This window comes from Armigeres subalbatus, chromosome 1, assembly GCF_024139115.2.
Source record: "Armigeres subalbatus isolate Guangzhou_Male chromosome 1, GZ_Asu_2, whole genome shotgun sequence".
Taxonomy (NCBI): domain Eukaryota; kingdom Metazoa; phylum Arthropoda; class Insecta; order Diptera; family Culicidae; genus Armigeres; species Armigeres subalbatus.
The window spans coordinates 176,185,828-176,201,229 of NC_085139.1; the positions used below are offsets into that span (position 1 = coordinate 176,185,828).

The window sequence follows — 15,402 nt, forward strand, 5'->3', positions numbered from 1 at the left end:
CCTCACGGAATCCAAAACTAAATATGGGGTGCCCTTGAAAACACTTTCAGTTTTGGATTCCGTGAGAATTGTCCTTAAAAATAATTTGAAAATTGAGTTTTCCAGTACATTCACGTACATTGGACGGAAAATTCAGTTCAATGTCGGGAAGCAGTTCTTGTAAAATTCTTTATAATATCCGCCATTCAAAATTTCGAAAATTTTCCCGTGGGAGCTCCGAACATAAACTGTTGAATTTTGAAAATTTTACAAAGGAATTTTAAAGCGTTTTTGTGGAAATTCTAGAAAATTTTTCGTGGAAATTCCGAAGTATTTCCCGTTAAAATTTTAGAAAAAATCTCGTAGCACACCATCACACCATTCAATACGGAAGCAACGAACAACTGTCATTTTTATTATTTACGCATGCTGCGACGCAGCAAAGCTGAAATAATAAAAATGTCAGTTGTTCGTTGCTTCCGTATTGAATGGTGTGCCCTTGAAAACGAGAGTGCTTTTGAATTTGGATTCCGTGAGGATTGTTGTTAACGTGGATTTTTTCTTGGAAACTATAAAGAGTTTCTTTTGGGAATTCCAAAGAATTTCTCAAACAAATCTAGATAGTTTCCTGAAAACTCTTAAAAGTTTCCAAAGAATTTCCCTATAAAATTAAAGAAAATCTTACGTCAGATAAGGTTGTTGACTTTCGTCTTTCTTTTTACTATGTGAAAAACGATACTGAAGACTGCCACTGTCTACCGGTGGTAATGTCATAGATACGGTCCAAATCCAATCAGGGAATGAATCACACTCATCCATACTCTCTCTTCTCAAATACGTCTCAAGTGTGCACAATGGTAGGTCACCCGTCTTGCGTTGCGTTGTAACGGAGTATTTCGTAGATTGCATACTGATGGTTGTCATGTATATTCTTTACCTTTCTTACCCCAATTGCTTATGGATTTCCATTTGGGATTCAATGGAAATCCAATTGGGGGTCCAAAATGATAAAACATGAAAGCTATCATTGCCGGCCACGCCCATCTTCTTCGTTACTAGGAAAGGGAAGGAAATGATGATATGACATCTACTTAACGAGAGGCTAGCGACTCACCGACGCCTTCATAGATGTCAAAGAATTGGATGGTGGGTAGGGTATGTGGTTTAGGAGTATCATTATAAGCAAATGATAGAAGATTTGTGAAAATACGTTGGGAGTGACTTTGCTAAGAAATTTATGTCACTCCATTATCCTTGCCGATGATTTTCCTCGGATGGGGCGAAGGTATTAGCCTTGCCCTGGCTAATAGCCTAGGTTTAAGCGCCTTTGCTCGCTCTCTGAAACGAAAAAGAGCAAAAAGAAATTAAATTCCCTTACCCCCTGATATGATAATGATTTTGATCAACAAATGAATTCTAAGTGGATGAATAAATGATCAAACGGCTGCAAACAAGCCTCTATTGTCGTAGCAGAAGCAAACCCGCCTCAATACGACAGGCAGAAGCATATGTTTGTGATTCAAACGCGATCGACTGTTGTTCAATTTCGATACACATAGTTGGGTAGAGAGAAAAGATGTGAAATATTGCTAAAGTAGGATTCGAAGGATACGGGGAATTGACTCATATGCCACCGTTACTAGCTGGTTATGGGACAGCTTTCTCGCAAGGGCAACTGTTGTATAATTGGTAATACGTCCGTGTTCTTAATGGAATAGTGCGGGTTCAAGTCCCACCGGCAGCCGAACTCTCCCTCGCACACCTCATAAAAAACACCCTCCAATGGCAAACCCAACTATGTGCATCAAAACCAACATCCCTTACAAAAAAGAAAAATCCGACCTCCCTTACAATTGATGACTTGTAAAAGCAAAAAAGTAATAAATAAAAAATATATGTGTAACAAAAAAAAACACAGTAAAAAGAGTATATTTACATTCTTACACAATGGTAGGTCACCCGTCTAGCGTACTGGGAGGTGTGGGCTTGATTCCCACCGGCAGTGGATATTTTCGCATATTTCATATATCATATTCTTCTCCTCAAAAACACATGTTTTCGGTCTTCAGTATCGTTATCCACATAGTAAAAAGTAAGATGAAAGTCGATAAAAGCCTATTCAGATCACGAGATTATTGACATGGTAAAAGTATCTTGATGTTAAAGTTTACTCTTCTTATTTTTCTTTAATTTCACATCAAACACCTCGTACATGCTCGTGCTAAACTTGCAAAGTAGTAATTAACGAGACCAACAAGACCAACTATTCTCGTTTACGTGCTCTAGGAATCAACGTTTTTCATCAGCTTTCTGATTCCTTCGCGATTGACTCTTTATGTCATTTTCATAAGGACATATCGTGGCGCTAACATCGACTCTGACCACTATCTGGTCATGGTTAAACTGCGCCAAAAACTATCCGTCATCAACAATGTTCGGTCCCGACGACCGCCGCGGTACGACCTAGAGCGACTGGAGAAACCTGATGTCGCCACTACATACACTACGTTGCCGGGAGAGGGTGAGCTCGATGGGGCCCCTCTTGAGGACTGCTGGAATACAGTCAAAGCAGCCTTTAACGACGCAGCGGAGAACAACGTCGGATATATGGGATGAAGTCGACGGAACGATTGGTTCGACGAAGAGTGCAGACAGATTCTGAAGGAGAAGGACGCAGCGCGGGCGGTCGCGCTGCAGCAATGCACCCGGCAGAACGTGGAACTTTATAGACGGAATCGGAGACAGCAGAACCGCCTTTTTCAGGAGAAGAAACGCCACCTGGAAGAAGCGGAGTGCGGGGAGATTGAATAGTTGTGCCGTTCTTAAGAAACACGAAAGTTCTATCAGAAGCTCAACGCATCCCGCAAAGGCTTCGTGCCGCGAGCCGAAATGTGCCATGATAAGGATGGGAGCATCTTGACGGACGAACGTGTGGTGATCGACAGGTGGAAGCAGCACTACGAGGAACATTTGAATGGCGCTGAGAGTACAGGCAGTATAAGTCAAGGCAGCGGAGGAGATGACTACGTCAGTTCAGCGGACGATGGAAGCCAACCAGCCCCCACCTTGAGGGAAGTTAAGGATGCCATCCAACAGCTAAAGACCAATAAAGCAGCTGGTAAGGATGGTATCGGAGCTGAGCTCATCAAGATGGGCCTGGAAAAGCTAGCCACCTACCTGCACAAGTTGATAGTCAGAATCTGGGAAACTGAACAGCTACCGGAGGAGTGGAAGGAAGGGGTTATATGCCCCATCAACAAGAAAGGCGACAAGCCCGAGGGTGTGAACTTTCGAGCGATCATCATCCTTAATGCCGCCTATTTAGTGATATCCTAGATCATCTTCCGCCGTCTGTCACCATTAGTGAATGAGTTCGTGGGAAGTTATCAAGCCGACAACGGTCCAGATCTTTACTGTACCTTCAAAAATGCCGTGAATACTAGGTCCCAACGCACCATCTGTTTGTTGATTTCAAGGCAACATATGACAGTATAGACCGCGTAGAGCTATGGCAAATTATAAACGAGAACAGCTTCCCCGGGAAGCTAACCAGACTGATTAAAGCAAAGATGTATGGTGTGCAAAACTGTGTGAACATTTCGGATGAACACTCCAGTTCGTTCGAATCGCGCCAGGGACCAAGACAAGGTGATGGACTTTCGTGCCTGTTGTTCAACATTGCGCTAGAAGGTGTCATGCGGAGAGCCGGGTGTAACAGCCGGGGTACGATTTTCAACAGATCCAGTCAATTTATTTGTTTCGCGGATGACATGGACATTGTCTGCCAAACATTTGCAAAGGTGGCAGAACTGTACACCCGTTTGAAACGTGAAGCAACAAAAGTTGGACTGGTGGTGAATGCGTCAAAGACAAAGTACATGCTTGTGGGCGGAACCGAGCGCGACAGGGCCCGCCTGGGAAGCAGTGATACGATAGACGGGGATACCTTCGAGGTGGTCGATGAATTCGTCTACCTTGGATCCTTGCTAACGGCTGATAACAATGTTAGTCGTGAAATACGAAGGCGTATCATCTGTGGAAGTCTGGCCAACTACGGGCTCCAGAAGAAACTGCGGTCATAAAAGATTCGCCACCGCACCAAATGTGTCATGTACAACACGGTAATAAGACTGGCTGTCCTCTACGGACATGAAACATGGACAATGCTCGAGGAAGACTTGCAAGCACTCGGAGTATTCGAGAGACGGGTGCTTAGGACCATCTTTGGCGGTGTGCATAAAGACGGTGTGTGGTGGCGAAGAATGAATCACGAGCTCGCCCAACTCTTCGGTGAGCCCAGTATCCAGAAGGTAGCTAAAGCTGGAAGGGTACGATGGGCAGGACATGTTGCAAGAATGCCGAACAGCAACCCTGCAAAGATGGTGTTCGCTTCCGATCCGACAGGTGCGAGACGGCGTGGAGCGCAGCGAGCAAGATGAGCAGACCAGGTCAAAACGACTTGGCGAGCGTGGGGCGTATTCGAGGATGGAGAGATGCGGCCTCGAACCGTGTATTGAGCGTCAAATTGTTGATTCAGTGTCATCTGTTAAGATGTAGACTAAATAAATGAATGAATCATATGTTCTCATCAGATCTCACAACTGAAACTGATCGCTTGCGCATTTCATTCGAATTAAGCTAACCATGTACAATGTTTTACAAATGTTGGTTCCGATGTAGCAAAATCCCATACCGCATCCCCTCACACTCGCCAACGGTTTGATGGAACTGTTGAGGCATATTTGTGAAACCAAATAAATTATTCCGACCAAAATGATACCGAATCACACACTCGTAGATTCGCCGTGTAGTTCCGTCCTACCGATATGGAGCCAATATACATGTGTACCGACAGTTGCCAATCCCTCGAATATGGGACTGCGGCCTCTTTCTCCAGTTTTTGGTTATCCTTTACAATCAATTTTCGGTTGCGGTATAATCAACCAAAAACGTTCTCGGTTTTGCGTCTCCGGGTGTTTGGGAGTTCGGCTATTAAAATTGTATGAGCCCCGTTGCCTTTCCTGGGTGTGGTAGTCCAGACCTCTGGACCGGTTGGAAGCTGGAAGGGGAATGACAGGCAGGAATGTGTGAATGTTTGCACCAAAATCTGCCTCTTCGTGGCCCACCACATCGAAAGCGTACAGCCGGCGAGAGGTAGTGGAAAATCAATAAAATATTTCATCGCTGGGTGTCCTTTCGGTCGCCGCCATTATTGTTCTGTCGGGTCCAAGTCGGTACATTCGTAACCTCTGGAGGGCCACATCTTGTGGAGTTATAAAATGTTGGTAGTCTGCCTACGCGTTGGTGTGCTGGTAACATTCAACTGAATGCTGGTGTGTGTTGGTTGGAACAAGCAAACCACACTGTCTTGCACGGTTTGGTTTGAGTTTTACGGCCACCGGGAATCGAGTCATGGCCTCGCTTGTGGAGCAACAATCAGTGGTGTGGAGTTGAAAGCCAGAATAATTAAAAACTTAAACGACACTGCAAACAGTGTCTATGCAGACAGCGAAGGCGCAACTTTACCAGGCGTAAGAAGGAAAATGTGGTACATTCATCAGTAATATTTGTTTTAACCTACCTATTTTAACCCCTACAAGTTCTTAATTCAACAACCAATTTCTCCATGGGAGATACACAAGTTTGGGACCAGGTGGGACAGATTAGATTCAACTAATGCAATCATCCATTGAAAAAAATAGTTTGATTGATTTATGTTCAAAATTTGTCAGATAAATTGATTCCACAATAGACAAACTCTGCAAAAATGTGCTCTTGCATATTTAGTAAAAGGGGAAAGACGTTTTGGAGGCACACTTTGTTTGCGAGTAGACACCCGATACGTGCTTTTACAAAACTGAGCTTCATTTATCTCTAAGCATTAAAGCCACTCTTCAATACCTCCACTTTCATCCAACTTAAATCTCTTTCCTCCAGGTATGCACAGTGCTTCCGAATCACTGGCGATCAAACAAGACACTGCCCGTGGCCTTCAAAGTGGTTGCCCTGGGAGACGTGGGCGACGGAACGATGGTCACTGTGATGGCAGGCAACGACGAGAATTTCTGCGGAGAGCTTCGCAACTGCACAGCCATAATGAAGAATCAGGTGGCAAAATTCAACGACCTCCGCTTCGTTGGTCGCAGCGGACGAGGTGAGTTGAGTATACAATCGCGCTATCCATTCGAACAATTTATTACAGGAATTAATAAGGATTAACTTTGGAACGCCCGGTAAAGCATCCGAAAGGGTTACCACTTTTCAATACATCTCGAGAGCTGCGCGACCCCTTATTGAAATTCTTCATCCAAATTTATGACTTTCCAGATGCCAACTGAGATTATCACTTCCATTATTTTACGAGAATGTTCCACTTTAATTTCTCCCCTTTTCTATTATGACGATTTTTTCTCTCCGTTCGCGTTTACACCAGCCTGACTTTCCCCGGCGCTAAATAAGGGATTATAAATTGTTAACAGTAGCTTCTTTTTTCGGCTTGTCAGGTCACCTCCTAGAGCGTTCTTAATTTTAATTTCCGGGAATTAAAACTTTTTTTTACGCATCTGATTCGGAAATGCCGTGAAAAAAAAAACAAAGCATATCCGCCTCTCTTGCCCACTTTTTTTTTCTTTTCAATCTACGAGAACAGCGTGAAAGACGCATTTCAGGAAAGTAGGCGAAAATGAGCAGCTTCTTTGCGGGGCAATTAGACAATGAGCAATAAGTAGCTGGTCTTGTCCGTCGGTTTTCCCTCATGGCCACGCGTAATAATCGGGAGGGAAGATTTGTAAGCGGCTTCTTCGGTCCGTCTTTTCGGGTCGACACAAGGGTCGACAGCGATTCTTGATTATTTAAATTTTAATTATTTTCTGGTGCTTCCCTCGTACAATTTCAAGGAGTGGAAATGTAAAGAGAATTTCTCAAGGAAAGATGTTTTCTTTGGTTCTATTTGAAGTAAATATAAAACAAATATAAACAAAAATTGAATCAAATCCGTTGACTCCGTCGGTTCATTGAAATATTGTTTTTTATTTATATAGAAATTTTAATATTCCTTTCCTTTGAATATGCACATTGGATATCTACTACAAGTGCTGAAAAGATGAGCTTTTCAGCAATTTTAACATTTTCTGCTTTTAAGGGTTTTGTGACAACTTAAATTATATTTTTGATATTTCTTGAAAAGAAAATGGTGGCGATTTATTTTTTTTATTTGATTTTAAATAAAGTCAAAGGATTCGGCACCAATTTATCTCAATGATACTGGCACCAACATTTCAAATCTAATCTAATCTAATCGACCACAAACGCAGCCAGTACAAAGAAAGCATCTTATTGGAAAATCATTGAGTTAGATGACGCCCAATAATTTTTCTTGTCAATATTTATGCTCACAGCATACCAGTGCACAGTGATTCCACTCCATACAAAAGTTGGCAAAAACCTCTAACAGGTTCCTAAATGATCTTTTTTTGATTTATTTACATAACTTTGGGTCTAATAAACTTTGCTGGATCATTTGTTAGGTCCTGGCATGTTTTTAGGAGTGGAGAAAAAGAGGGGAGGGTACGTACACCTGTGTTTCGAATACTAGCAGCGGAGGGCGATTTTCATACAAAATGGTCAACTTTGACAAGCTGTAACTTTGTTCCCCGATGACCGATTAAGCTGAAATTTTGGCAGTGAACTACAAATATGTTGAAATTGTTATATACTACGTTTGAATATTTTCGACCCACTAGTCAAAAAATTACACTCTAGTTTAAATTGTTCAAATTAACAGCAGTTTTCATAAGATAATTATTAATAGCTTTTTAGTGGAATATCTGCACTTTTCAGGAGACGAGCTACTACTGTCCCATTTAATTCCACCACTTGTTTGTAACTTTTCAGATACGTATTTTGACCTCAACAGTAAGGCCGTCTTCAGTGTCTCGTACTAACTTGTCTTATGGCAGTTAGCAGTTTTTATTTTTGATATGCTGACCAATTCAAATGATTCATTCCACAATTATTATTTCTATTTGCACTTAGTGTCTCTACATGCAAGTAGATAACATTTCAATCAATTGTTTTCAAGATATTTCCAAAACAATACTTCTATTATTTTGATTGATTTGATTTTTTAGTGGTTCAAAATATTTGATGTTTAGTTTAGTTTAGTTTAGCTATTAGGTATACTGTCGTTATACGCATATGGCCAACATGAGGCAGCCAACATGAGACAAATATGCGCATGACGGCAATATAGATAAAGGGTATAAAGCATAAGATAATGATTTTTAGAATTAGATAACTTATGGATGTTTATTATGTATTAATAAAAAAATATATATGTTTGACTATATTTTTCGTCCATTTCTCATATCAGTCTTATGTCATTTTTTCGCATGATCATCAAAAATTCATAAAATGAACAGATTAAAAGTGTCTATCCATTTATTCTTAGATTAGCCTTAAGGCGGGATTATACCAGTAGGCAAACAAGAAACCATTAAAGTGATTTGTTCGCTTGTGTTGGATGCTTGATTGTCTTCAAGTTTATAAAAGCATTTTTTTATATATTAAATGTCATATGATTTAAAACCAATTTAATTTCTTCTCTACCAAAACAATCTTCAATTTTTTATAAATAATATATACAAAATGAAAGTGATTGGAAATATATAAATTTGAAATTAGTTTGACATTTGAACTAAACCGAAAATATTCACTCAAGTATTCTCCAGTATTACTTAAACTTTTAGAATTTGCTTTCAAGCCGAGATCGGTTCATTTGCCATAAAGGCTGTTTGACATCACGTTCATTTGGTGTAATTTTGGTGTACTCACCTCTATGAGTCGACTCATGGAAATATAGAGATGAGGAATAGAAAATCTAAGAGGCCATCACAGTAACAGTAAAATAAGTTTTAAGGTGGTATAATTGGTTTCCATGAGTCGATATAGAGTCATAGAACATCGACTCTTGGAGGTTTGACTGATTTTGACTTAGAGTGGTGCCAAAATTAAAACAGAATGGTGGATATAACAACAGCCACAATTCCGAATCATGCAGACGTATTTATTTCATAGAAAGCATGAATTCGCCGGTTTGAGACAAAGATAATTGTTAGCTCTTTATTGGGGTCATAGTTTACTCAGGAAAAAGTCTCCAGTAGCCTTGCGTGCCAATCCAGAGATGGCGAGTTCGATTCTCGGTTCGATCTAGGATGTTTTCGGGTTGGAAACATTCTCGACTCCCTGGGTATAGTGTATCCATTGTACTTGCTACACAAGATACATAATCATGCAAAGGCGGGCATAGAAAAGCTTCCAATTAATAACTGAGGAAATGCTAATAAAATACTAAGTTGAAAAGCAGGTCAAGTTCCTGTTAGAATGTAGAGCCATTGAAGAAGAAGAAGTTTACTCATGAAAAAGGGAATGATTAAGGTGTATTCTTAAAAAAATAATGCGTATGTCCGGAATATCCGCAATGCTGGATGTTATTCCTGTTTCAGAAGTAGACGTATGCCCAGGATAAAGCAATGAAAGATATGATTCATCCTCCCTCTTATTTCCCACATTTCTAAATACTTCTTTTTTTCCCTTTTTCTCATTTATCTAAGTTATCACTTTTCTTCACTTCTCATCTTCACCCACTTCTCACTTTCCTTCATTTCTTAGTATTCCTCACTCTTAACTTTTCCTCATTTCTCACTGTTCCTCCTTTTTCATGATAAAAATGATCGTAAATCACTATTGTTTAGAATTAGTCTGAATACTATTATTTGTTTAAATTTTCTCATTATTTGGGAAATTATTCTTTAAATTTGAAATACTTAGAATAATTCGTTTATCCAAAACTAACTAGCACTGGCGGAGTTAAGCTGGGGCGCGTGCCCTACCAAATCCAATATGTTCCATGAAATGTATTTATATACGCCAAAGTTGTACTGAGAAAAAAAGAGTTCCCTTAAATTTTTCTAATTACTGACCCACCAGATTGAATATTTTCCCTGAAATTTAATTGTATTCGCCAAAATTATTAGGTATTTTTATATGAATTCTCGCAAGGTTTTCTCCCAGAAAAATATCGAAAGGATTTTACAAACGAATTCCTTAAGAAATTTCTTATGGAATATCCGAAGAAATTTCTAAAAGAATTCTTAGAGGAATTCTCAAGGGATTGCTCATATGAGTTTTCAAAGGAATATCTGAAGAAAATGGATTTTCCAAAGATTTTCCTAAAACAATATCCGTAGGTGTTCCTGAAGGAATTGCTTCAGAAATTTTCATTAGGTATTTCGGAAGGAATTTCCAAAGGTATTCAAGAATTCGTGAAGGAATTTCCGAAAGGAATTTCCAAAATAGATTCGGTGGGAATTTCGGACATTCTTAAATTTCTGCAAAAAAATCTTTGGATTTCAAGATTTTTTTCCAGGCATTTCTTCAGAAAATCTTCAAGAAATTACTTAGAAGATATATTCATAAATTCTTTTGGATATTCTACTAGATATTCTTTTGAAAATTCAAAGTAGGAATTATAAGAAATTCACAAATTCTTTTTGGAATCTCTTCAGAAATACTTTTAGAAAATCCTTCCGAATTCCTTCAGGAATACCTACGGAAATTTAATTAAAAATACTTCCGGAATTTTTTTAGAAGAAATCCTACCAAATTTTCTTTGGAAATACTGCTGGAATTGCTCTAGCAAAAGCTTCTCTTTCAATAGTTTCTCAAGATATGAATTCTCAAGATCGAATTCCTTGGGAATTTTTATTTACCTTGCTTCAAAATTTTTGATCCAGGTAATATTTTATGAATTTACCTAAAAGTTCGTTCGTTAAATCCTCCAGTCATTTTTTCGTAAAAAAAATACACAGGAATTGATTCGGTTAGTCATCCAGCATACCTTCAAAAAATCCTTCAGAAAATCTATCATAAGTTTTTCTAAGTAATTCATCGGAAATTCGTCCAGTGACTCATTACAAAATTCCTCAAAGAATTTCTTCAAAAATCTTTCGCAAAAAACTCTAGAAATACCCTCAGAAATTCCGTTGAAAATACCACCTAAGAATTTTGTCTTTTAGCAATACTTTCAGAAATTCCTCCTGGTCTTCTTGTTTTTGGCATTACATCCCTCACTGAATCATTGCTGCCTCGCAGCTTAATGTTTATTGAGTACTTCTAAAGTTATTAGGTTTTGAAAGCCAAATGCTCAGATGAAGCTTCAACGATTAGCGACCATCTCAATTACAGGTGCAATGAGCAGTACACCATCAAGTGCACTAAATGCTTTACTGTACATGCTTCCTCTGCATCAAATTGTACAATTAGAAGCTGAAAAGAGTGCTTTAAGGAACAGAAGATCCAAAAACCTCTTAGGGGGTGACCTTAAGGGTCATCTTAGCATTCTAAAAAACTTCAGTATAAACTCCCTAGTACTAAACAATGAAGACTGAATGGAGAAAAAGTACAATTTCAATCGACTGTTCAAAGTAATTGATCCTGGGCGCAATACATGGTTAAATGGAGGACCGAAACTTCGCTCAGGATCAATTACGTTTTTCAATTCACAGTGCATCGGCTCCTTATTTGAATAATCCGAATGATATGACTTCATCTGCCGGCGCTGTACCTATATGCCAATCAGCTACTCATATCGATAGAGCACAATGTTCTGATATTTCAGGTATTCCTTCTCGTTCGTCATTGCGTTTTTATTACCAGAATATGAGAGGACTGAGAACGAAAATCGACAGATTTTTTTTTTGCTGCAGTGGACTCGACATACGACGTTATTGTTTTGACAGAGACGTGGCTTGATGCATCGGTTTTATCAACCCAACTTTTCGGCAGTTCATTCAACGTATTCAGAGTTGATCGAAATGCCACAAATAGCCGCAAAATCAGAGGAGGTGGAGTATTAATAGCTGTTGCGTCTTATTTAAGTTGCAATATTGATTCGGCTCCGGTGAGCAATAATTTGGAACAGCTATGGGTGAAGATCAAATTGCCACAAAACTCTATCAGCATCGGAGTGCTGTACCTACCACCTGACCGTAGGAATGATGAAAATCTGATTCAGCAGCACATCGAGTCTTTGAATTCTGTTTTGTCTCGTTTGAACCCGCAAGACATTGCTTTCCAGTTCGGCGATTATAATCATCCTGAAATGTTTTGGGCTCCTTCTGAAGACGGAGGTCTAGTATTAGATGCCAACCAATCACGATTGACAAGAGCAGGCGGCATGTTATATGATGGGTTTTGCTTTCATGGCCTTACGCAGATAAACTCGGTGACAAACCCCAGTTCTCGCACTCTGGATCTAGTTTTAGTGAACGATGAGGCATTAGCAGCAAATATTCTAGAAGCTGATGAAACGCTAGTCCAAGTTGATGTACCTCATCCTCCTCTAGAGGTCACTGTCCCTGTTCCTTTGCCTGTACGTTTCGATCAAGTTATGGATATCATTCGATTCAATTTTCGACGCGCTGACTACGACGCACTGAACGACGCTTTTTCGTCCATCGATTGGCGTTTCTTGGACTTCGAACTAGATCTCAATGCCATGGTGCAGCTCTTCAACGACGAGATACAACGAGTGATTGAAGCTAATGTTCCGCTACAGCGACCACCGTTAAAACCTCCGTGGGCAAACAAACGTCTTCAAAACTTGAAGCGTGCTAAGCGCTCTGCACTCTGGAGATATCGACTTAATCGCTCGCCTTGTTCCAAACGTCGCTTCTCGCTTGCCAGCAATAAGTATGTGCGCTACAACCGCATCTTGTATGCTCGCTACATAGACCGAATGCAACGAAGTCTGCGCACATGTCCGAAACGATTCTGGTCCTTCGTCCGGTCAAAACGCAAGGAAGATGGGTTGCCTTCTTTAATGTATCTGCGCGAATCCTCTGCTGAAACGGCTTCCAGAAAATGCGAATTGTTTGCTGAACATTTTATGAGTGCTTTTTCCAACATACAAGTATCACCTACACAAATTGACGCTGCCTTACGAGATGTTGTAACAAATAGCATCGACTTCAATATCACCGAAATTTCAGAAGATCAAGTTCTTAATGCAATCCAGAAGCTAAAATACTCCGTATCTCCCGGTCCCGATGGAATTCCTTCTGCAGTTCTGAAGGAATGTTCAACTACGCTTATTACACCACTCGTAAAGCTGTTCAACAAATCGTTACATCAAATGGAGTTTCCTACTAGCTGGAAGGCATTGTTTTTGTCCCCTATCCACAAGAAAGGCGATAAAAATAACGTAGCTAATTACAGAGGAATAACATCACTGTGCGCCTACTCCAAACTATTTGAGATTATTGTTAATAATGCCCTCTTCGAATCTTGTAAGAATCATATTTCCTGTGCCCAGCACGGGTTCTATCCGAGAAGATCAGTCAATACTAACCTTGTTGAGATTTCCTCTGTGTGCATACGCTCTATGGATGCGGGTTTACAAGTCGATGCTGTTTATACCGATTTCAAAGCTGCCTTCGATCGGGTAAATCATGACGTCCTACTACACAAGCTCCAAAAGTTAGGTGTTTCACTAGCAATCGTCAATTGGCTAAGATCATACCTTTCAGGAAGGTCAATGAAAGTGAGACTTGGCTCGATAGAATCCGACGCTTTCTTTGTCACATCTGGTGTGCCCCAGGGGAGTAACCTTGGCCCATTATTATTTTCCCTGTACATCAACGACGTCACATATGTATTGCCTGCTGGCAATCGAGTTTTCTACGCAGATGACATGAAAATCTATATGATTATTGCGGGTATTGATGATTGCCTGGAGCTACAAAACATGCTGGATTCTTTCGAAGAATGGAGCAAACGTAATTGCCTGGAACTGTGTGTCGATAAATGCAGTACGATTTCCTTCACAAAAAAACGATATCCGTTGCACCATGTGTACACTTTATCTGGACAACCGTTGGAACGACTCGATCAAGTTAGAGACCTTGGCGTGTTGCTCGATAGTGAACTAACGTTTCGACCTCATTACGAAAACGTTATCTCTAAAGCTAACAAACAGCTTGGCTTTATTCTAAAGATGGCCGATGGATTCACTGATCTCCTTTGCCTGAAAGCTTTGTACTGCGCATTGCTACGATCAATTTTAGAATCAACAGTGGTGGTCTGGTGTCCTCATGCTGGGAGCTGGATCGAACGAATCGAGGCGGTTCAACGAAAATTCGTTCGCATAGCTCTGAGAAATCTGCTGTGGCGTGATGCACCCATTCTACCGCCATACGAACATCGCTGCATGCTGCTCGGAATCGAAACATTAGAAAAAAGGAGGAGCACGATACAAGCAGCCTTCGATGCAAACTACTGACGGAATCGTTGCCCCTGCTGTTCTAACCGAATTGCATATTTATGTTCCAGAACGACCTCTACGACACAGACATTTTCTGTGTCTCGCACTTTATAATAGTCGTTATGGTCAGCATGATCCAATAAGGTTTATGGCTTCGCGTTTCAACGATGCATTTAGGTTTTTCGAGTTTGATGAGGGAGCTTCTATATTTGCTAACCAGTTAAGGCTGCGAATGTGAAGTCGCGTGGAAAACAACAGATGCTGTAGAATATATATGTAGATTTTTTTATAGTAATTGACTGTTTTGTAAGTTTCTGTGACTATTTTGTAGACATGTGTGAATAGCTGTTAGTAAACTTCATTAAGACTATAAGTCAGATGGAGGTAACAATAAAATAAATAAATAAATAAATATACAGGCGGTTCAAACAAAACTGAACAACCAAGTGGGAGCAGGAGTTACTGGCCCTGAGATAGACATATCGATTCCCAAGTTGGCCATCCCTATTCCTAGTTCACGCAATTCTAGAGTGTTCTGTAATATGTTTGCGTAGAAATTACAGACACTCACATATATGCATAATGTCCGACAGCCAAGCAGTTTTGAATGCTCTAAAGTCGGCAACATGCACTTCAAAACAAGTTTGGGAATGCATTCAGTCCCTCCAAAAACTGTCTTGTCGTAGCCAAGTCAATCTATATTGGATTCCAGGACACTGTGGAATAGATGCTAACGAAAAAGCCGATATGCTGGTGAGACTCGGATCATCAAGTCGGTTTACAGAACCGGAACCTTTTTGCAGCTTGCCAACTTCTTCTCTTAGTATGGACCTGAAAGTATGGGAATCTATGAAAATAAAAACCAAATTTAGGAACACAACCAATGTCAGGTAATCGAAACGCTTTATCACTCAAAATGTTTCCATGACTCGCAACATTTTAGAATTATTTAAAAGAGACCTAAGCACTTTTACGGATCTCATTATAGGCCATTGTCCGAGCCGATATCATTTGAAGCTTATAGGGAAACTTCAAAATGATCTATATCGCTTCTGTGACATAAAAAAAGAAGATTCGGAGCATCTGTTATGTCGTTGTTTGGC

General features: G+C 40.1%; 1 protein-coding gene across 2 annotated transcripts in view; it reads left to right on the plus strand.

The window, feature by feature from the left end:
• Window positions 1-15,402, plus strand: part of LOC134205553 (segmentation protein Runt) — a 208,248-nt gene that overhangs the window by 30,238 nt on the left and 162,608 nt on the right. For both annotated transcript variants that reach the window (XM_062680879.1, XM_062680881.1), the window contains exon 3: window positions 5,917-6,133. In XM_062680879.1, the coding sequence (XP_062536863.1) occupies window positions 5,917-6,133 (217 nt within the window). The remainder of the gene's footprint in view (window positions 1-5,916; window positions 6,134-15,402) is intronic.